The sequence below is a fragment of the Podospora anserina genome, chromosome 4 (genome assembly GCF_000226545.1).
Source record: "Podospora anserina S mat+ genomic DNA chromosome 4, supercontig 2".
NCBI lineage: Eukaryota > Fungi > Ascomycota > Sordariomycetes > Sordariales > Podosporaceae > Podospora > Podospora anserina.
This window is the reverse complement of record NW_001914835.1, coordinates 2,876-24,617: the sequence shown is the minus strand read 5'-3', so window position 1 is coordinate 24,617 and position 21,742 is coordinate 2,876. Positions and strand designations below refer to the sequence as shown.

The 21,742-nt window shown below is 52.9% G+C and overlaps 9 protein-coding genes across 9 annotated transcripts; 5 read left to right on the top strand and 4 right to left on the bottom strand.

Moving 5' to 3' along the window:
• Window positions 1–1,058: 1,058 nt before the first annotated feature.
• Window positions 1,059–2,402, top strand: PODANS_0_430 (uncharacterized protein; the record flags this gene model as incomplete). Its single annotated transcript, XM_001903830.1, has 1 exon — window positions 1,059–2,402. One exon carries the CDS (start codon window positions 1,059–1,061, stop codon window positions 2,400–2,402), a length of 1,344 nt encoding a protein of 447 aa, XP_001903865.1.
• A 361-nt stretch (window positions 2,403–2,763) lies between these two features.
• On the bottom strand, window positions 2,764–4,076 carry PODANS_0_420 (uncharacterized protein; the record flags this gene model as incomplete). Its single annotated transcript, XM_001903829.1, has 3 exons — window positions 2,764–3,556; window positions 3,637–3,851; window positions 3,915–4,076. 3 exons carry the CDS (start codon window positions 4,074–4,076, stop codon window positions 2,764–2,766), a joined length of 1,170 nt encoding a protein of 389 aa, XP_001903864.1.
• Window positions 4,077–4,319: 243 nt separating this feature from the next.
• Window positions 4,320–6,521, bottom strand: PODANS_0_410 (uncharacterized protein; the record flags this gene model as incomplete). The annotated part of the gene is made up of 2 exons (XM_001903828.1): window positions 4,320–5,904; window positions 6,010–6,521. The coding sequence occupies 2 exons, from the start codon at window positions 6,519–6,521 to the stop codon at window positions 4,320–4,322; spliced, it is 2,097 nt and encodes a 698-aa protein (XP_001903863.1).
• Window positions 6,522–6,575: 54 nt separating this feature from the next.
• On the top strand, window positions 6,576–11,188 carry PODANS_0_400 (uncharacterized protein; the record flags this gene model as incomplete). Its single annotated transcript, XM_001903827.1, has 3 exons — window positions 6,576–8,488; window positions 8,592–9,188; window positions 9,256–11,188. Coding segments are annotated over 3 exons (4,443 nt in total), but the record flags the coding sequence as incomplete, so codon positions are not given.
• A 501-nt stretch (window positions 11,189–11,689) lies between these two features.
• Window positions 11,690–13,091, top strand: PODANS_0_390 (uncharacterized protein; the record flags this gene model as incomplete). The annotated part of the gene is made up of 2 exons (XM_001903826.1): window positions 11,690–12,839; window positions 12,892–13,091. The coding sequence occupies 2 exons, from the start codon at window positions 11,690–11,692 to the stop codon at window positions 13,089–13,091; spliced, it is 1,350 nt and encodes a 449-aa protein (XP_001903861.1).
• A 1,253-nt stretch (window positions 13,092–14,344) lies between these two features.
• PODANS_0_370 (uncharacterized protein) lies at window positions 14,345–15,323 on the top strand (the record flags this gene model as incomplete). Its single annotated transcript, XM_001903825.1, has 4 exons — window positions 14,345–14,447; window positions 14,510–14,750; window positions 14,805–15,073; window positions 15,136–15,323. 4 exons carry the CDS (start codon window positions 14,345–14,347, stop codon window positions 15,321–15,323), a joined length of 801 nt encoding a protein of 266 aa, XP_001903860.1.
• Window positions 15,324–15,989: 666 nt separating this feature from the next.
• PODANS_0_360 (uncharacterized protein) lies at window positions 15,990–16,735 on the top strand (the record flags this gene model as incomplete). Its single annotated transcript, XM_001903824.1, has 2 exons — window positions 15,990–16,325; window positions 16,385–16,735. 2 exons carry the CDS (start codon window positions 15,990–15,992, stop codon window positions 16,733–16,735), a joined length of 687 nt encoding a protein of 228 aa, XP_001903859.1.
• Window positions 16,736–17,275: 540 nt separating this feature from the next.
• Window positions 17,276–17,658, bottom strand: PODANS_0_350 (uncharacterized protein; the record flags this gene model as incomplete). The annotated part of the gene is made up of 3 exons (XM_001903823.1): window positions 17,276–17,296; window positions 17,377–17,559; window positions 17,641–17,658. 3 exons carry the CDS (start codon window positions 17,656–17,658, stop codon window positions 17,276–17,278), a joined length of 222 nt encoding a protein of 73 aa, XP_001903858.1.
• Window positions 17,659–18,492: 834 nt separating this feature from the next.
• On the bottom strand, window positions 18,493–20,483 carry PODANS_0_340 (uncharacterized protein; the record flags this gene model as incomplete). Its single annotated transcript, XM_001903822.1, has 4 exons — window positions 18,493–19,727; window positions 19,786–19,963; window positions 20,019–20,359; window positions 20,423–20,483. The coding sequence occupies 4 exons, from the start codon at window positions 20,481–20,483 to the stop codon at window positions 18,493–18,495; spliced, it is 1,815 nt and encodes a 604-aa protein (XP_001903857.1).
• Between the last annotated feature and the right edge of the window lie 1,259 nt (window positions 20,484–21,742).

Here is a 21,742-nt window from a genome sequence, read left to right as displayed (position 1 = left end):
TCTACGCTTCAGGGCATCATCTAAGTGTGGCGCCAGCTTGGTTAAAATGATGACGACGAGCAGCTCGTCCCCGTAGGTTACTGTAAAGCGGGACTCAGGTTGGTGACCAGACTCCAGGCGCGACGGTTGCCACGCATAAACTGCAAGAGAGATGCGATATCGAGATAGTGCATAGCCTCATAGATCAGCTCAAGTGGAAATTTCTCCAAGGCTCCGAGGTTGGCATTCGGGGGGTTGACAGGAAACGTGTCGCTGCTTTCGAGGGAGGTGCCAATGGATGTGGATGTGATGTTGATCGCTTCGTGCCCCTGCTCATCAAGCTCCGGGTTATGCCAAGAAGCAACACGGAGAATGGCACTCTTGTCCAAGTCGTCCATGGAATATGGTTTGCTGCGGCGCCATTCGGGAAAAGGCTCATGAGCTGAGTCGGCGTCGTCGTCGGTCATGGCTGCTCCCCAAGTTGGGTGTTTGCGGTCGATTGAGAAGTATTTTGTCGGTGGGTGGGTAGGTAGGTGAGAAAAGCTGTTGGTCAAAAGAAAAATTGCAACGGGCAAAAGGCTGCATTTATAGGTACTGACTTGAGTTTGTCATCTGTACCCAAACCTTAACGAGCCTGTTGGTAACCTTTGAGAACTTTCGTGACGCCTATCAATGTAAGGTAAACTACGTACGTACCTTATCTTTGGAGACTTACGACCTAGACAGGGATCATCCAAAGCTTACAAGCCTAGAAAACGTTATGTCCATGAGACGGGACTCAAGCTTGACCATATCAGTATTTTCAATCTTGAATGTCAGGCCCAGCCTTGCTACTCGAAATGGAAGGCATATCCCATGAGTTCAATGCACTTGAGAGTTGGGTACACACGTGACCGAATGGAGCAGCTGAGAGCCTGTCTCCCTCAACGGCCAACAAGTGGAAACGACTGAGACTCATCATCTCCCTAGACATGAAACGAAATCTCTTGGTGGACAGCTAACCTTGGAAGTGCTGCAACAGCCTTCTCTGCCCAGCATCGCATCTTGCCATTTTTGCCAGAATATTTGGCAAGAACCAGATGGCAAAACGTCTTCCTGCTCTCATCGTCCCTGAGAAGAAAAAAAATCCTTCATCTGAGTCCCAAAACATGATACAGCTCCAGAAAAAGCAGTCAAAAATGGGCGATCCTCAAACGAAGCAGGCCCCCTTCTCCACCTTCCCTAGCTTCTCTATGCTTATTTTCCCATCCTTCCACCGTATAATCCCTCAGCTATCCTTTCTTCCACCCCGTCAGTTCAACCCAATCACCCCCGGCCCTCGATACTCACACCACTGCCCATCATTGTCTCTTCAACCACCATCCTTTTTTCAACCACCATCCTCTCTTCGACCACCATCCTTTCTTCCACCACCAATCTACATCAGCAACCCCAAAATGACCACTCTCCACAACCACCCCATCCTCTCCCTCTACCCCCCCATCGACCCAGTATGGGGCGACATAGCCCAACTCATCAAACCCCCTCCCACCGTCCCTCCAACCCTCTCTTCCACTCCCGATCTCACACCCTTTCATTTCCTCAACACCCAACATGACACCACTGCCATCACCAACGCTCCTTCCTCCGACAACACTCAAATCGACAAGCAGCTCAAAGAATCCTGGAACAAAGGCCGCGAGTACGGGCTGCAGGAAGGAGCGTTGAAAGCCGCCAAGAACAAGGCAGCGGTCTTGACAGGGATGAAACTTTTCTTTGGGGTGGTGGTGGATAGTGCTCCTGTTGTAGAGGAAGGAGGTGATAAGGGGGGGGTTGAGACGGAAAAATCAAGCGGGATGGAGATGGTGATTTGGACGCCCGATACCAGCAACAAGGACACTGATGATGAAGAGGGGACAGAAGAGGGTGATTTACTTGATTTTGAGGAGATGGGCGGTAACAATGTTGAAGGGGGTCTGGGTATGGCTGAGACTACCGACAGCCTCAGTGATGAGCAAGTGCCCGTCACCATGGAGCAGTCTAACTCTCTCAATGCTACGACCGCCCCAATCGACGCCCTCTACGAACGGTTCGGCATACCCTCACTTTTCAATACCCAGCCTGTGGCACCCAACTTCTACAGCACCCGTACCATCCCACCCTACCCGTTTGATGGTGATGCCGAGCAGCCAGACGTCCTCCTCCTCGGCCCTCTCAGCGAGCCTACCTTTGAGGAGTGGAAGCACGACCACGGCCGCGGCTATATAATGGCCAAGGCCATGGGAGTCTTCTCTACCACTCTCATTCACAAGAATCCTGACGAGACTTACGTCAGAGTCGAGTTTCACTCCCGCCGTACAAGAGATGATGCGCTGAGGGTGTTTGGTGGCGTTGTGGATGAGAAGGAGGGTCCGTTGTTTCTGAAGGGCGGGTATCCTTGGTAAGTGCATCAACATGACATCGCAAGGACCACCCATGATACTGACCAATGTGTAGCGGTGGAACCATCATGTTTGCTTGGAAGTGGAGGGGGGTGGATACAGACTGAACACCTCTCCATGGATTCCATGGCTCGATGCCGCTCCAGAGCTCTCACTGCTTAAACCGTTAGAAGTGGGCGGTGAAAATATCTATCTGAATATGTTACCCACAATGCGGTCATGAGGTACATACGGGTATCTGGTAGCTGGGCTAGCAAGATTTCATTTTTCTGCCATCTCAACTCAAGACCAATAACATGGTAATATTACGTCAAAGCCCAAGTGCTCGCACCCATCTTGAATCATTCTTGATCAGATATCCATCTTATTCCGCATCCTCCCACTGATCAACTAAATCCCCCATCCCCACACCCTGCACCAACCTCTCCATATTCACCCTCACACTCAACCTCACATACGGCGTCATCTCCTTATCCTTATTCACAAACCCACCCCCAGGCGCCGTGATATCCGAAGCTGCCCCCTTGCCATAGTGATGACTGAACAGCGGAGGCTGCACAGTAACGCAAACCGGTCGGTTCCCGGTCTCTCGAGGATAAAGCCCATCACACCAGTCCCCCAGCATCAAATCCCACCCTGCCGTCAACGTCTTCAACCCGAACTGGTATAGCAACTTCCGAGCACCTTGTTGACTGACAGCGTATGCTTGGGTGCACGTTGTCTTGTCCGAGGCATGCACGACTCTCGTGTGGGGTGCGTACTCTTTGGCAAGCGAGTCTTGGAGGGCAAAGGGATGCGCCTTCAGATGCTTGGCATCAGGCACGGTGACATCGCTGGGGATGGTAACTCGCAGCAAAGGGACTCTGTTCATTGTTGGCGTTTTGCTTTTGTGGGCGACAATAGTAGAGGCAGATGGAAATTCCGTGCCGCAATGACCCAACCACAGGACATCCCAGCTGTCCCCGTACGGTGTAAGGCGCGAGCGAAGATTTATCGGTATCTGAGAGACCGAGAGTTCGGAACGGTTCTCGGTGTCTGCAAGCGTCGATCTCGTTCTCGGGGCTGGTTGAGTGAAGGCTCTCGCAGCCTGAGCAAAAACTTGCATCTGTTCTTTGAGCCGGATGTCCCAGTCTGCGTCGTCTTCGAGGATAAGGGCGCTGGTTAAGTTATCTTGCACAATGCTGTCATCATATATCAGAATGAACATTTCCATCCAAGGGAAGCAATATAGGCCCACCGCTGCAACGCATTCATATGCGCCCTCCAGGACCCCTTATTTCCCTTTGAGATCTTCTTGTCCCAGCTGTCACCTGGTAGAACCCTCTCAGGCACGTCCTTGCCGTCAATACCGTCGATCCAATTGACGTCAAGCCTCGTCAGAGTAGCGGCCAAAGTCATGGCATCGCGCCTGTCTGATCTCTCTGGGAGGTTGATGACGAATATCTCCTGGAACTGTTCAGAATATCAGCCAGCTGCCCTGGGGGCAAGAGTGTCAGGTGGCAGTGCAATACTTACACCCAGTGTGGAATTCAGAACGTCGGAGAAGGCCTTGCCCTGTACTCGCGGGTAGTGAATGCCGCCATCAGACTGCAGACCCTGCGGCCCAAAGAACCAAAACACCACCAGGACAACAACAACTATGAGAGCCAGGTACCGGTGACCAAAGAGCACAGGCATGGTGGATCCATCGAAGCTGGGCTGTTGGGCGGAAATGTTGAAATGTGAAGTTCCTGAGCCAAGACATGACGTTGGGATATAGTTTGACCAGCGGGTGGAAGCGACGACGTGGAGGTTGGAGAAGGTGGGTAAATGCGGATAAAATCGCCGTTTTTCTTGATGGCGGGAAGGTGCCAAGCTACCGATCAGATCTCAAAGAGCCGCCTCCTCTTGATGACTGTCGTAATGCATTCCGAGTCCGTTCTATATCAAGAACAACGTCCTCGTCGGGATATGCTCAAAGTAATCAGCCGCCGATCTTGTCTCCCACCAGCCCTCTCCATGTCCCTTCTCCATATTGACATAACCCACCCTCATAAAAGTGCCCTGCTCTGTCGGCACAGGGGAGATGAGTAGACCTGCTGCATAATAAGCGCCATATCCTACGTTGCCGACACCAGCATGGACAAGCAGAACAAATAGCGCATCGAATGTTGAGGGGGGGACATCAAAAGTGGCCACCCCAATCTGCTCCCCACCATAACCAAAGATATTCGGTCCAACAATGAAGTTCTTCCCCAGACTTATTCTCGTCGCGTGACGCACAGGAAGAATACGCCCTCGTAGCTCCAGCTTTGCTCCCACTACATCGCCGTAGTTTCCCAGTGCACCACTCGCACGGAAAGACAGGTCGACAAACTCACAAGAGTAATCCGAAAACCCAAAGGTGGAATCGCGAGCGGCCCAAAAGCTGACCTTGCCACTGTAGCGCGCCCAAGACCAGGAGGGCAATGTGCTCGAGGCCGGGGGATTCATTGCCGTTTTCCTTCCGTACCAGAGAAGTCCCGCCAGAATGTCCTCTCGCCAGAGTCCAGCAATGTAAAACAAGTCAACAGACTTGGCCCATTCCTTGGCAATGCCAGCTATGGCAGGCAGCTTGTCGGTGTGAAAAGAGAGCTGGCGCCCGCTGTACTCCGCAACTAAATTGTACCACTGTCTCATCCTCGCTGCGAGCTCATGCTTTGCTTCGGTCCAGTCTGGTGGTATTCTGTTGAAGTTGGGGTATACGGACTGGTATGGCGCAAATATGTCCATCCTTTCCTTCCACATGGCAGGTTGCACAGCGTCTTGTTGGATGTAATGGTATTTCCCATCTTGGCGGATCGAGGTTTGTCTGCACTCCCAGTACAGCTGCTGAGCTCCGTAGTAAAGTATGCGAGGCGACAAGAGCTTTTCCTGCAGTACCCAACCACGGCTGTCAAGGGGTGTCTGTGTCAGACGTTCAATTTCGAATGTGGGATCCCGAACGTAGATGCTGCCCACCAACTGATTGTCCGGGCTTCGGTACTCGAGTCGACATGCTGGGACATCACGGTGTCTTGTGATGAAACAGCCATCCCGGGCATTTCTGGCTGCTCTTGCGGCTATTGTCAGCACGCTGTGTTTGTAAATCTCTCCCATCATGGCTGATTCCTTCTCCCAGTCCTCTTTGGAGTCTTGGAGAATGCACAACGAGTCAATCCACAGATATCGAATTCCTAGCCTCCGCGAAATACGGGCTGCATCTCTGAAGGTCGGAGGTAGGTTGGAAATGGCCTTCGTATGTTCCTCAATATTGTCACTCGTCGTTGTGATTGGCACATGGCCACCCCAACAATGGCTCAATGCGCTATATTGACCCTGTCGACCAGCAGTATGTAGCAGGTAAGGCACCCGAGAACCATCAAATGGTCCGAGGTCAAGAACTCGAGTAGGGAGACGTGGAATCTCATCTCGTCGACCACACCCGGCGTGATTGCTCAGACATTTTTGAAGACATTGAGTGGCAAACGCAAAGTCATCGTTTGAACTGCCGTCTGTAGTCGGCAACGGTCGACCAGTGACACCGCCGTGGCTCGCAGCAGGGTCACCTTGGCAAACGGTCAGTCAAATTCTCAGTTGATTGAGACACTACACTTTCATACCTGCATATGCGAAAATGTCAAGCACCCCAGACAAAGCGAACTGATGGTCGGGGTGCATGCTCGGATCAGCGGGCCCATCATCACCATCCTCATCGTCAGTATCCGCATCAGGGATCTCCCCAGATGTGATGATCTGGATGCGATCCAAATATCCTGTTGGGGTCACGCCCGGCCAAGCGACAAGAGAGATCTCTCTGCCGGGATATTTCTCGGACACGTGAGCTAGAGCGTCACTTCCTCGGTCCCCCTCTCGCGAGTTGCTTTGCCCCAGGGCGTGCCAGATAAAGCGACAAAGCACACACCCATGGTCCATGGATTGTTTCAGGGCGAGGTAGGTAGGCTGGTGACGCTGCATCTTCCGGTCATCCGACACGCCCATTTGATCCAGTGATATTTCTCGACATATCCCGCAAAGAGGCCGGGAGCTGGAATGATTCGACTGTCTCATTGTTGATCGTGGGTATGAGCTTTCAGCGTTCATGTGGCTCGTTGCTATCGCCATTTGACAACCTCGAAGCTAAGGTACGCACACATCGGCTGCCTCCGATCCCAGCCAATAAGAGGTTCCTCGATTCTGGCTGACAATCAGCTGAGGCTGAGCCCAACATTTCCATGCGTGGTAGAAGCGGGGGAAACGCTCCGTAAAAGTCGTCCAGACCCCATTTTCCGGCCCATTCCCCCAACCAGGTTGACCTCTCGGATCCACTCGAGGTCGCGCCGGGCAAACAAACATGCGTCTCCTCAATCCCGAACCCTCGCCTTCAAGCAGTTCTTCGGCCGCCGACCGCCCTACGCCATCTTGTCGCACACTTGGGACGGAGAAGAAGTCTCACATCAAGATGTCCGGGACCAGATACCTTCGCTGCAGTCGAAACAAGGATACCGAAAATTACAGGAGTCCTGCAGGATAGCAGCCGAACAGCGGTTCGAGTGGGCATGGGTCGACACTTGCTGCATCGACAAGACGAACAATGCCGAACTGACAGAAAGCATCAACTCCATGTTCCGCTGGTATCAACAGGCCGCCGCCTGCTTCGTGTACCTTTCCGATCTTCCCGCCACCGGAGAGCTAAAGACCAATCTTCCAAACTGTCGATGGTTCCGTCGTGGTTGGACCCTACAGGAGCTGCTCGCCCCAGAGAAAGTGCAGTTCTACGACAAGGACTGGGACCTGCGAGGCACCAAAGACGGTCTTATCGTCAAGCTCGAATCCATCACCGGCATCCCAGCCGACATCCTCACAGGCCATGCCTCCATCCGCCAAATATCCATCGCAGACCGCATGTCCTGGGCCGCAAACCGGCAAACCACCCGCCCCGAAGATGTCGCGTACTGTCTGCTCGGCATCTTCGACGTCAACCTCCCCATGATCTACGGCGAGGGCGAAAATGCCTTTCGACGCCTCCAAGAGGAAATTATCCGCAAAAGCAACGACATGACCATCTTTGCTTGGCAAAAAAGTAACAAACATGTCACTTCTTCTCTAGGTTCAACAACACCGCACAGGTCCGGATCCCCCTTACTCGCCACCTCCCCGGACGACTTCACCCGCCACAACAAAAACGAAACCATCTCCATCCTCAGCATCCGCAACGCCGCCATGAGCGCCTCCATCAACCCAGAGTACATCTTCACCAACAAAGGCCTGCGCATCACCTCCTCCCTCCTCCGTCTAACACAAGAAGACATCGGCGAACCAGACCAAGGCCTGCATTATTTCCTCGGTCTAGGGGAGATAAAACCCCGATCCAGCCCGCCCGGCCAACGAGGAAGAATGATGGGAATCACCCTCAACAAAAACGGCCCCGACTTCTTCGTCCGCAGAAACTGCCCCTTACGAGTGCTATCCGAGCCAGAAGGTTCTGTTCTGCTGACAACCTGCAGAAGAAGCTTTTATACCCAGCTGGACGATACCGCTACCCAACCACTGAATATAACCTCACCGGTGGATGCAATCGCCTTTCCACTCCAACGTCTCACCACCACCACAGACCCCCGGGCCCCAGAGAAAATCACGGTCTGGCCGGGAAGAGCCCGGCCAGAGAGCCACTGGGACGAAACCCGGCGTTTGTTCTTCCGTTCCAACAAACGGTTGCTAGTACTGGCGATATCAGCCTTTGCCATCTTCCAAGATTGTACAAGGGTGGAGTTGCTGATGTTGGTTGACCAGCGCGCCAAGAGGCCCGCTGTGCAGCTTTTTTTGCAGGAGAATGAAGCGGAGTTGTATGAGTGGTTTCTTGGACGGACGGAGGCGAGCGATATTCATTATTGGGAGCAGCTGCCTGGGGAGTTGTGGAGGAAGGCGTCGCCTTGGCCGGGGAGTCAGGTTGAGGTTGTTGTGGATGAGGGAAGGAGGTATGTGATGTCGGCGTGGATACAGGAGACTGATGATCCAGAGGCGGCGGCGTTGCATCAGGTTGTGTTTAGAGCTGAAAGGACAGGCGGTGTGACGGACGAAATCCGGGCGAAGTTGTAGATATCATGGATGATGCAGGTGTGTGTACAACTTGTTTCCAGTTGCTTGGCTGCTGCGTCACGACATTTGGTGCCATAGTCAGCTGCCTGGTCGGAGTTTTGAGCCTCACCCACCCTGCCATGAGTCCCCCTTAAGGCCTTCGTGTCTCTTGGCTTCTTTCAACCTGCCTGCAACCTGTCAGTGCAGCGCAACGATGTTTCAGACAACCTTGGAAGCGACTCAGAGGCGATGGATTGGGACCACTTCTTTCTTTCTTCTCACGCACAACCTCCACATCAACCGTCGAGTACAACTGCCCCTCTCCTTGTTCCTTACCGCTTATCTGTGGTTTCTCCCAGTGCTCGCCACCGAAACACCACCCCTATATGCACTGTCAATCCTCGTCGTCGCGTACGGACATGCATACTGGAGATACGGCATCAATCCCTTTGCCCAGATCGACAGTGCCGTCTCGCTGGCCGGCCGTATTGCTCGGGTGGCGTTCGTTACTATTGGCCACTGTTGGAGTGATTCGCTGGTTGGAAGGCTTTGGCTTGCCAGGTTCCCGGTGATCTTCTTTTACGATCTCGAAATCAAAGCGTATTGGACCTTTATCTTGGTACCCCTCGCTTACAAGCTGCGTCTCCAGCGGGTTTTCGAGTGGTTCCAGGTCGAGGTGTGCTTCTTGTGGAGGCTGGGGGCGGGGGGCGTTGAGTGGGATAGTTCCGGAGCATATCATTAACGTCTACTGGAGGTACAACAAGGCTCATCATCAGCGAAGAGCCCACGCTTATCGACCAAGTCAACCCAAATTGCTGCTATACACTTATACTCCCTTATCTCCAGAGAAGACCACCATCCGACTTTTATTGGTTCATCTTGGCCACCGCCACAAGGCTATGTCATGCAATTTGTTCGAAGTTGAGCTCAAATCGGCCCCACCTTTTGAGGCGATCTCATACAGATGGGCCCAAGCCGAGAGAGATGACGGCGAGTACATAATCGTCAGTGACTGCACATTGCGCGTCGCGTCCAATGTCTTTGAGCTTCTTGGAGACCTCCGATCTACTCTCCTCCCGCGATTGATCTGGATAGACTCAATCTGCATTGACCAGCTCTCGGAAAACGAAAAGTCGTACCAGGTGTACTTGATGGGAGATATTGACTCATCCGCATCCCTGGTCACCATCTGGCTTGGCTCACCTTCGAGAGAGATGAGCTGGACAACGCTGAGCCGGGTCATTCGCTGGTTGCCGAAGCGGATCACGGAAGTTGATTCTTTCGACAGGATACTAAAGAGTGTCTTCGCCATCCTTGCCTTCCGCCTGATTGACCAGCTTCGCATCAACACTTCGTTTACAAGGGACAATCTCAAGGCATATCGGGAGGTGGGCAAGTATCGCTTCACTGCCTGGTGGCTTCCGCTTATGCATCTCCTCGAGCATGAGTGGTTCGAGCGCGTCTGGTTGGCCCAGGAAACTGTTCTCGCTTCCGGGGCTCGTGTCATGTATGGACGGATGTGTTGCAACTGGGACGACTTCTATCGAGCGCTTGCGATTGTTGAATCAAATGTTCGTCTCCGGATAGCATTGGAGTGGACGCAGAGTACAGATTGCTGGAAGAACAAAATGACTCTGCGGAGTTTCCATGTTGGCACTGTATGTTGCATGCAGCACTGGAGAGTAAGACGCGTTGTGGGAAAGGGATTGCCGCAATTCAAAGATGTCATGTCGACGGCCCATCTACTCAGAGCAAGTGATCCGCGGGACAAGGTTTTTGGAGTCCATGAGCTCGCCGCCAAAGGGGAAGGCAGTCGTTTCACGCAACCCAACTACTCCAAGAACACCAATGAGGTGTATTTGGATGCTGCACTGCGAGTGATTGAGGAGAGTGGTCTTTTCGAGCTGTTGTCACATGCAGGGACAGGGTGCATCGATGTCGATGCATTACAATGTCTTCGATCGTGGGTACCGGACTGGAGCCTTGCTCGTCATGCTGAACCCCTTGGGTGCATCTCTGGTCAACCCCCCTACCGCGCGGGTGGGACTCCCAACGTGCTGGATCTCCCCTCGTTTGCTAACGGTCCTTTGTTTCTTCGAGGAGCGGAACTGGACCTCGTCGCCGAGCTTCCGCCACCTCACGCCCCTTGGCTCGATGCTAAGCTCGCCAGGGTGTTCAAGGCTTCTCGGGAAATGGTCATGTCGTCGAGTCAGGCTGTTGATAGGTACCGAAAGAGTGCGGAGCCCACCTCGATAGAGGATGTCTTCATCAGATTGCTGATTGGTGATCGCACTGAGACGGAATGGCCTGCCCCAGATTCAGTTCGCGGCCTTCACGACCGGTGGCTGCTAACCATGAGGCTGTACGAGAAAATGTATCGACTGGTGGAAGCCAATCGAGGGAACCAGCCAGCTGAGGACGACTATATTGAAGGCATGATGGCGAGACGCAGATATAGTGAACTCATATCCAGAGCTTGGCGGGGAAGGAGGGTCGCGGTAACACGGAATGGCTATGTGTGTCTCATCCCGAGACATGCAAAACCCGGTGATGCTGTGTGGCTGATCGATGGGGCCCCAACGCCGTATGTTCTTCGTTCGCGGGAGACGGTGGACGGCGGTTGGGAGTTTGTTGGAGATTGCTATGTTCATGGTGTCATGAATGGAAGCGCCGTTGTCGCTGGCGGCCCCAGGAAGATGGTCAAGCTTGTTTAGGGAACAAACCTTTGCTCGGTGGCTTACTGGCAGCATCGATGGCCCCAGCCACAACTGTTGCTGTCAAAGCAGGAGAGACGAGCAAATATGGCGTGATACTCAAGAGCACCTTCCTCGTTTGATATTCATCAAAGCACCTTCCTCTTCTCAATCTTTATTTAAATCTTGGTAAGAGCCCAAGGCTGTTGCCCCTTCCCTCCCTTTCAGCCACAAACCCCGCTGACCAAGTATTTAAGCGCCGGTCAATTTGGGGATTTAACTTGAAGGAAGTCGCAAATTTTAAGCCAACATTACTCTCGAAACCCGGAGAGTTTTCTCCGCACGCAACATGTCGTGACGTCGACGATTTGGTTGAAGATATGGATGCCAAGACAACTCGTGTCCATATGACGGCAGCATTGTTACCGTCGCCGAACTCATGTCTTCTCCCCACAAATCCACTGCCCAGTATCTCTCACGACCCAAGGTACCCTATTTACATTCATCGACAGATCATCCACCATGGTTGCAGAGAACATGACGGCCAGGCTGGCCGAGATGGCCCTCGGACACGGTGACCAAAACCGTGCGGCCCACACCGATATCTCCAACCCTGACCGCGACGGCGGCCGGTACACGGACGACAGCGGCGCGAAGATGAAAGCCCTCGCTTGGATGGGCAAGAACGACGTACGAGTCATCGAGACGTCCAAGCCTAAGATTGTCGATGACCACGATGTCATCCTCAAGGTCACTGGTTCTACCGTCTGCGGCAGCGACGTACACCTGATGCATGGAGTGGTGGTGCAGGTCGAAAAGGGCGATATTCTGGGACACGAGTTCTGCGGCGTTGTCGAGTCGGTGGGACCGTCGATCACCAAGCTCGCTGTTGGTGATCGGGTGGTGAACAGCTTTTGCATCTCTTGCGGCGAGTGTAGTTACTGCAAGGACAAGCTCCCTACTGCATGCGAAAAGACGAATGCCTCAACTCTTCACGCCAAGCTTTATGGCGGGCGCATGGGCGGCATCTTTGGTTACTCACACTTGACGGGGGGGTATGCGGGCGGACAGGCCGAGTACGTCAGGATCCCGCTGGCTGAGAACAACCTCCTCAAGATCCCTGACAACGTCCCGGATGAAAAGGCACTGTATCTCTCTGATGTGCTGCCCACTTCGTACCACAGCGTGGTCTACACCGGCGTCAACGAGGGAGACACAGTCGCCATCTGGGGCCTCGGTCCCATCGGCTTCATGGCGTGCTTTTGGGCAAAGAAGAAGGGTGCGAAACGTGTTATTGGCATCGACAGCAACTGGCGGACCGAGTACGCAAAGTCCAAGATCCCGGGGCTAGAGACCATCAACTATGCAACATTGGAATCTGGACAGACAGTGCCGACAAAGATACACGAAATGGTGCCTGGGGGTGTTGATGTCAGCATTGATGCGAGCGGAGGAGAGTACGCCAAAGGATGGGCGCACAAGCTGGAGATGGCGATTGGGGCGGAGCAGGATACAAGCGAGATGATCAATGAATGTCTGTACGCGACCAAGAAGTTTGGGAGAGTCGGCATCATTGGTGATTACGTCGGGTTCACTAATCATTTCAATGTCGGTGCCCTGATGGAGCTTGGTATTTACTTGATCGGGTGTGGACAGGCTCCAGTGCAGAGATGTAAGTTTGCTCACACCTTTAGTGACCGCTTCAGTGGCTAACATTGCTTCAGATTGGGAGGAGCTTCTCGAGATGGTTGAAAAAGGAGAGATCGATCCCACCATCATGTTGACGCATCGGTTCAAGATTGACGATATAGCAAAGGCATATAAGCTGCAGGAGAAGAGGGAGGAGGGTCTGGTGAAATGTTTTGTCGAGACGAGGTTCTCTGCCCCGCGTGCTGAAGGGACTCCGGAGCTCACGAGTTTGTAGTCTTCCCACTCCATCATGGACCTAGGTACCTTACAGGCATGTATTGGCGCTAGCAATGGCAGCTCTTTGCAAGCGAGAGAGTTGTATCGTGTTATTATTTGAATTCTCATGCACAGCCTTGTCTCATCGTGTCATCGCCATATTTGGAGTCTTCACCGAGCCGGGGGTTCATGACATCGACGGTGTAACCAGGTTACACATCATGGAACTGCAGGCTCCCCGAGAAAATTCCTTCTCAATTTAACAATCAACTCTTCGAGACGTAACGTCGTATCGTGTCTGGGAAGAAATCAGAATCGATTTTGGCATCCTCCCAACGTATGTCTTGGCAACAGTTCAGCCTCTGTTCTCACAACAGCAAGCCACGTCAGCTGTTGGGTTTAAGCCACCACGCATGTCGTCTGTAGCTTTGCAGTGTCAAGTAGGCAGAGATGCAACCCAGAATGCATGGGTATAAGGGTCCTCGTATTCTCGAAGGGTTACCGGGGAAAGTCGGTGAAGGATCAGGCGCCCGGCGGGCATCGACTTAAAGAGTCCGAAGAATGCCTTGCAGTTTCGAAAAGGCACATTGATGGCGTGCTTTGACGAAGGTTAGTCCTGGATTGGGTCTCAATGTTCAATCTCAGCACTGCAACCTTCTAAAGACCCATTCTCAGCTTGTGCTATTCCGCCCATTTCCTCCAAGAGCCAGAGATGACGTTCATGGTAAATAGGTAGGTGACAGGAAGACACACCCTTGGTCCGCCCGCCTTTGAACCGCTGGATCGGCATTTTTACTTCCCCTTAAAAGCCTTGCCCCGATCCGCGGATTGAGGTCACATTCTCGGCTTTAAAGCCACCTTACATGCTACCGAGCATGATATCGCAGGGAAATGCAAAGTCCCGGGACTTTGTTGTTGTCTGATTCATGCGGATCTTTACCCACCTGGCCGGCCCATATCCGACTGGATCAGGTCGGATTGGGGAACTGTGTAGGATCCGACTTCCCCCAATGAAGTGGCTCCAATTAGTCAAAGTGCAACCTGGAATACCACATTACATACCTGGGCGAAGGAGGCTATGCTCGGGTTCGCATGATGTCGAGCCGCTTGCGCGTCCATATGCGCGGTCCGATGGAACTTGCCGTGCTACCCAAGATCCTGGTGCATGTCTGTAGAGCGATCGATATAAAGATGGGAGCTTGTCGTGGCCAATGTTGAGATGAGAGGCAGGTAGGACAGGTTGACGGTTTTGTACTATCATTGTCATTCATCATGAGACTTGCAGCCTTTCTTTCTTTGGCGGTGGCCGCTGCGGCTGTCAATGTGTCCAACAGCGACCCCTTTGAGCAATGGCATGGGCCTAAGGCAGGCGATGGTGCGTAATTCTCACAGCGGGAGATCTGTGATGCCTGATTGCATCAGCTAACCTTTTCATAGTCCGTGGGCCATGCCCATTCCTAAACACCTTTGCCAACCACGGCTTCCTCCCTCGTACCGGCAAATACATCACCCTCGATGACCTCACCAACGGCCTCTTCAACGCTGTCAACTTCGATGCCAACATCTCCGCTTTCCTCTTTGACTTCGCCATCAGCACGAACCCGGAGCCGAACTCTACCTGGTTCTCGCTTGACCACTTGACCCGCCACAACGTGCTGGAGCATGATGCCAGTCTCTCGTATGTCACACCCCCATAAACTCCAATGGATTGCTCTGATATATGTCTTCACAGTCGCGTCGACGCCTTCCACGGCCACGCCGACATTTTCAACCAGGAAGCCTTTGACGAAACCCGCTCCCACTGGGGCGACATCGTCAACGTCGAGAGCGGTGCCGCTGCCATCGTCGCTCGCATGAAGACATGCAAATCAACCAATCCTCAATACTCCCTCTCCCAACTTGGCGAGGCTTTCATCCTCGGCGAGACAGCCGCGTTCATCTCCATCCTCGGAGACGCTGAGGCCCTCACTGTCGAGAAGACGCGTGTGGAATACCTTTTCCGTACGTTTAGCATCGTTCTATCACACTCATTGAAGTTCCGGTTTCTGACTTGGTAAATATAGAAAACGAGCGTCTCCCGACCGAACTTGGCTGGAAGAGACCCGAGGCTCAGTTCACGACCGATATTCTGGTGCGGAACCTGCAGGCGGTGGCTGTCGAGTATCAGAAGAGGCTGAACTCGACTGTCTTGAGGAAGAGGGGGGTGGATTATGCTGAGCGGTTGATGGATGGTAGGGCGAGGGTGCTCTAGACAAGACGTCTGGTTTGTGCACAGATGAAAAGGATTGCAATATCTAGCTAAAGAACCAGGCTGCAACACCTGTAGAAGCCTTTGGCCACATTGCACATGTCTCCCGTCCAATGTCGGGGTTCTTACACACGTTACCCCTTCGCCTGGTGTTCTCAGCTGCTCCGGCCCGTCTGGGCTTCTAACATGGCGCCTGTCAGGAGCAAACTGCCCGCGCCGGGATGAGTGTCCCGAGCGACAGGGACGCTCGATGAGGAAGGAAGTGACTGCCATTTTCGGAAGGAAAGATGTCGCCAGCTCGGAACTCGTCCTTTCTCTGCATTTCAACGATACCGGGGCTACGCTGATGAAGAAGCGGGGGTGAATAGGCGACTTCCAATTAAAAATGTGGTGATATCAATGAAGATGGGTGGTGACGTCATGAGCACTTCACTTGTCGTACCTTCACTCTCCACCACCCCATGAACGCGTCATTGGACTATATGTAAATGATTCAGAGGGAAGGAGCCGAGAATTGGTTGCCGATATTTAAGGACCTGTCCCAAAGCTGACGAACAGTCATTTCAAATCTCGCAATCCTCATTGATCAGTTTTCTCGACTTTCTTCACCACTTCGACAAGTCACACAACACTTAAACAACCACAACCACAACCACAATCACAATAACCATGATGCGTCTACGCCCTCTCGTATCAGCCCCTATCATGGGCGCCTTGAGGCAACAAACCCTCCCATGTGCGGCTCGTCAGTTCTCAGCCTCCGTCAAGCCCGGCACATCCATCTCCGAAGTCATCACCAAAGACCACCGAGAGCTCGAGCAGTACTACAACGAAGTCATTAACTCCAATGACCCCGATCACCAACAGCGCTTTGGCAACCAATTCACTTGGGAGCTGGCGCGCCACTCGGTCGCCGAAGAGCTGATTGTCTATCCCGCTTTTGAGTCTCATATGGGCGACAAGGGCCACGCCATGGCCGAGGACGACCGCAAGCAACATCACAGAGTGAGCATCTCCATCTAGCGCTTCCGATACAGCACAGTCATACTAACAAAATCCAACAGGTAAAAGAGCTCCTCAAGGAATTCCAGAACATGAAGGCCGAGTCGGCAGACTATGTCCCCAAGCTGAAGGAGCTTTGGTCGGTCTTGTCGCAACACATCAAGGAGGAGGAGGAGAATGACCTGCCGGCGCTCGAGGCGGCGTTGCAGTCGGCCAAGGGCGAGTCGGAGGGCATGGCGAAGAAGTTTGGTCTCACCAAGGCGTTCGTTCCGTCAAGAAGCCACCCAAGTGCGGGGGAGAACCCTTACTTCGAGTCGGCCATGGGAATGTTGGCTGCGCCTATTGACCACATTGCGGATATCTTTAGGAAGTTTCCTGGGAACACCAAGTCCCCCAACCCATCTACCAAGTAGATGGAGACATAAGATGGGAAAATGGGAGTTTTTGTACATACTTTAATGCATAATTTGGACTTCTGTTTTGAGTGCGGTATGCCTGCCTACGTGCACGATATCTATCGTCTCAGGCGCTCGACAGGTTCTGAGGAGGCCTGGTCCAGTAGACCCAACCACGCATAAATGGGTTTTGGATGAGCTTCATACCCAAGTATTTCGACGGTTTTGAGCTCCTTGAAACCGATATTCTTAAAGAACAGCCTGCCCATGGGAGTCCCTGCCACTCATATTCCAGTACCAGCTTCCTTCGCCAAAGCAAGAAGCCAGGTGGTGATGCCGGTTGCGTGTTCTCTGCGCCAATACGCTGGCTGGGTGGGTGGCGATCATTTTAATCACCACTCGTCCTTTAAACGCACTGTAGGAACTCATTTTAGCTCGCGGCGTCTTATATAACACTGCCGAAATGGATCGCAACGTACGCGAGCTCTTCCGGATGAAAGCGTGTCGTCAAATATCTTAGCCCCCACTGGATCTTTGTCGCGCGTCAAAACCGGATCGTCAGTGTTTGGTGGACCGTCCCTATTGGAGGCAAAAGATCAAATCGTCAGTGATGCTGTTTGCAGCCACGATGAACCAACAGAGTGAGGTAGAGACTTTACCGTTGGGTTGAAACTGCCCATGACGCAGGGAGCCTGGCAGTGGGGGGAAGCTTGCAACTGATACAACGGCCTTCCCCTTGTTGAGAGAGTCTCGCGGAATTTGCTCCTCAAACGGAGGATATACCCCAGCCAACGCTTCATACACGTGTTTGCTTTCAGATTGGTCAAGATTGTGTTGTACGACTAGGACTATGGAGTCAGGGTCGAGGATGGCATTGCGAAAGGAATTGCGGTAGCTTAAAAAAATATCTATAAAATACTTGCCATAATAAAATCTCTCATAAACAAACCATGAGGAATAAAAAAAGGATGAGGCTGCGATGATGCCAATTTGGGGGATGTCTTTAAGGCGGCAAGGCGAAGAGCAGAGGAGCTGGAAACATTGAGTTGGAGGTTGACCAGCGTTGCTTGTGTTTTAATTGTTAGTGTTTGGCGTTGAACTGTCCCCCATGGCTAACGAGCCTGGTGCCTGTGGACCCCGCGTGTTGCCAACGCAGAAGGTTCAGGAACTTCAGATGAAGAGCCAGCGTTTGCAACTCGGCACAAATGCTCCGGGCGTGGTCGCTTCTCACTGTAGGGGGTCGTTCACTACCTACGTACATGCTCTGTCCCTGCTGATCTTCGGCAGTGACATCACCGCCCGTGGCTCCATAAAACTCCACCAAAGCTCTGTTGTTAACCTCATCAGCCTCCAATGCCAAGTCTTCCCTTTCACACCCAAATCGATTTCACCCACCGAGCAAAAACTGCGAAAATGCTTAGAATACCTAAAAGAATCCCTGCCCTACCACGGGTCTCGACAATTGAGATATATCTCCTCCCTCATTCGACGCAAACACGCTCCATCCAACAGCAACACCACCAAACCAACCAGCAGCCCTCATCACAGCCATCCACAGAAACACCGCCGCCCAACCCCCAAGAAGATGCCACCCCACCAAAAAAGAAGAAAACCCTCAAAGAACTAGACGAAGAGCTCCGCCTGAAAATGGAAGGCCTCTCAGGCGAAGGAGGCGAATCAGGCGTCGAGTACGAAGACGGGAAGCCAGTCGCGATGAAGAGAGGCGTGAGGGACAACATGTTTCGCTACATCTAACCCTCCTATCATGCACCTAGCTAAAGACCAAGACCAAGCTCCCCAATAATAACACCCGCCGCCTTCTCCCCCACCGCCATAGCCATGTTATTCGTATTCGCAGCCACATTCCCAGGCAGGACGCTCAAATCGGCGATCTTGAGGCCTGTGGTGCCGTACACATTCAGGTTTTCGTCCACTACCGACCCGATTTTGCATGTGCCGAGGGAGTGCCAGGTCGTGCTGACGTTTTGACGGATATGCTGCTCGATTATGGCGTCGTCTTGGGGGGTGTAGGAGATGTTGTTGACCTTGCCGTTGAGGGGTTGGTTGAGGTGGACTGCGCTGGCTTTGGAGGAGGGAGAGAAAGGGGGGTGGCAGGGGGTGACTTCGCCGCGGTAGAGGGGCATTCGTCGGGCGATTTCACGTTGGGTTTTGTACAACCAGATGTGCATTTTGATGTCGAGATTGTTTTTGTCGGTCAAGAAGCCGGTTTTGAAGTCTGGTGGGGAGGTCAGTTCGGGGCTGGTGATGTGGATGTGGCCGCGGGAGTAAGGGTGGACGGTGAAGCAGCTGATGGAGAAGTACTGTTTATCCGGGCCGAATGCGGAAACGAGGTCGGGGTTGTTGGGGAAAACGGCTACGGGGGCGATCATGCCGAGGGGCTTGTCGGGGGTGTTGGCGAAGTCGTTGTTCCAGGCGGCTTCAAAGGCCGGTCCTAGGTCGGTGATGTCTTTGTCGGCAAGAGGGCGGAGCTTGCAGGTTACGTCCATGGTGTTCCACCCCAGGGTGGGGTCATTATTTTGGATCAGGGTGGCTGGATCTACGCGACCAAGGGCAACAGAATCGGCTGTCTCCGATGGGGATAGAGAGGAGTGGTAAGGGTACACGCAGAGTTGGTGGTCTTCGTATTCAGCGCCAACTCCGGGTAGGGGGACAACTATTTCGACTTTGGCGCGGGAGAGAACTTCGGGGGAGCCAATGCCAGATCGCTCGAGAATGGGCGGTGTGCCCAGGGCGCCGGAGGAAATGACTATCGTTTTGCGGGCTTTGACCGTTTGGGTGGGTGAATGAGTGTCGTGGTAAAGCGGGTTGCGGGTGACCTCTACAGCCCTGACGCGCTTGTTGTCGTCGAAGAGGACACGGATGACGCTTGTTTCGAGGAGGACATGGAGGTTGGGATTGGTGCCGGATTGGAGGCGCGGGTGGAGGTAGCGGTTCGCGGTGTCTTGACGTGCACCGTCGGGAGATACATAGCGGAGGGCGGGTTGGGCTCCTGTGTTCCCGATTAGCAGGTCAATAGGAGTTTAGCTGCAAACTGGCAAAGAACATACCAATTCCATTCGAGGAGTCCAGGTTCTGGAGATCATCACTTGTGGGCCATCCCGTTTCTTCCACTACAGAAAGGAACTCATTTTGGAACCTGGTAGACGTGAAAGTGCCAGTAGAAACATTAATGGGACCATCATGACCATGCGTTCCATTGTGGTCCACTCCGTGATAAGTCTCCAGCTTTAAGTGTGTCAGTGAATCCAGTCTCTCAAAGCATCCCTTGGTTAATACTGACCTTCTTTAGATACGGCAACATCTCATCAGCAGACCAACCTGGCACACCCCACCCGTCGAAGTCGGACCTCTGAGCCCGAGTGTACATCATCAGGTTGATCGACGACCCGCCCCCGAGAACACCACCAGCAGGGACAATGATCTCTCGACCATCCAGCTGCTCCTCCGGCGCTGTTTGGTAAAAAATGCTTGCCTTGCTGCCTGGCACAATGTTCTGCATGAAGAACAGCGGATATGCGATTGTGGGCAGGTCATTATTGCTGCCGCGCTCAATCACCAGGATGGAAAGGTTGGGATCAGCATCTGTTAGTCTTGCGGCGACGATGCAGCCGGCCGTGCCACCTGTCCGCTAAGTTAGGTCTCTCGTTCACTGCTTGTCATTAATTAGAACGGTGAGAGTCTCACCTCCGGCGATGATGATGTCGACCTCGGTGAGGGATTCCGGTAGCTCTTTGTAGAGGCCCATGGTGATGTCCAACGGAGTCTCAGTGCAAAAACGGTCAAAAGCGGTAGTGAAATGCGTGAATCTGACACCTTTATGGGCGGCATTCAACCAGTAAAAGATTGCACATGTTTACAACACAAACTCGGACTTAAAGTCGCAACAAAATTTGGAGGCATGCGGGCCGCATCTTGCTTACTGGCTGGTGGGACTGTCATGCAACAGTTGATAGGTTGCATACCGACGCTGAGAATGAGCCGAGACTCGAACTTTGCACCTTGCTTGGGCTGTTGGTTGTATCAATGAGGGATCTGGCAACAGCCAAGTAAACCCTGCATTGCCCAGAACTTCCCATGGACCTCGTGAGCATGTAGTAGCACTGTTACAGGTAGTAAGCTGCATCGGATGATTCCCTATTCCCATTCATCGATGGGTCCTTGTTACAAGAAGATGCAGGTTGAAGAGTCAAGCAAAGTCTCTGCAAGAAATAGGGATGTCATTACTCATGCATGGCTGGTACTGTATCTAGCCAGCTTCCTCAAAATTACCACCCAGTCCGATCCAGTAAACAAATATAATTCCATATTGAAGTTGTCCACCCTTGTGATGACATCAAGAACGGGATTGAGAGCGCTTACATTCATACAGCAGTCGCACCGCAATGCGCCACCCAATCATCAAGCACAAACGACCACGCAGCAGCCACCGCGATCACCACCTCTCACACCCACCTCTCACTCTTCCTCTCCCTTCTCCCTATCTCATTTCCCTCTCACTTCATAAAGTCCAATTCTGGCCGTCAAATCACCCAAACATACCCATCCCTTCAAATCTTCCCCCCTCACTCCTCTCCAACTTCCTATCCACCTCCCCATTCTCTCCGCCCTCCACACCACCACCATCCATCATCATCCCCCATTCACTCCTCCCCCCTTCACCACACATCCTCATCCTCCTCACCCTCTCCCCCTTCTCATCAACTCTCCACACAACCCTTCCACATCTCCCATTAACCTTTCTTCTCTTTCTTCCCTTCACATCCCACAACCTTCACTCTCCCCAAACTCACCACACATCTACAATATTTCCTCCACACAAATCCACACCAATCACCCAATAAATCCCACCCCCCCACACCAACTCTCACCACCTTCCACCTTCACCCCCCCCCCCCCCACACTCTTCCCTTCCCTCACACCTCCCTCCTTCCTCCCAACATTTCATTACCTCACTCCACCACTCCCACCCTCTCACCTTATCCCACATCAACTACACCATATCAC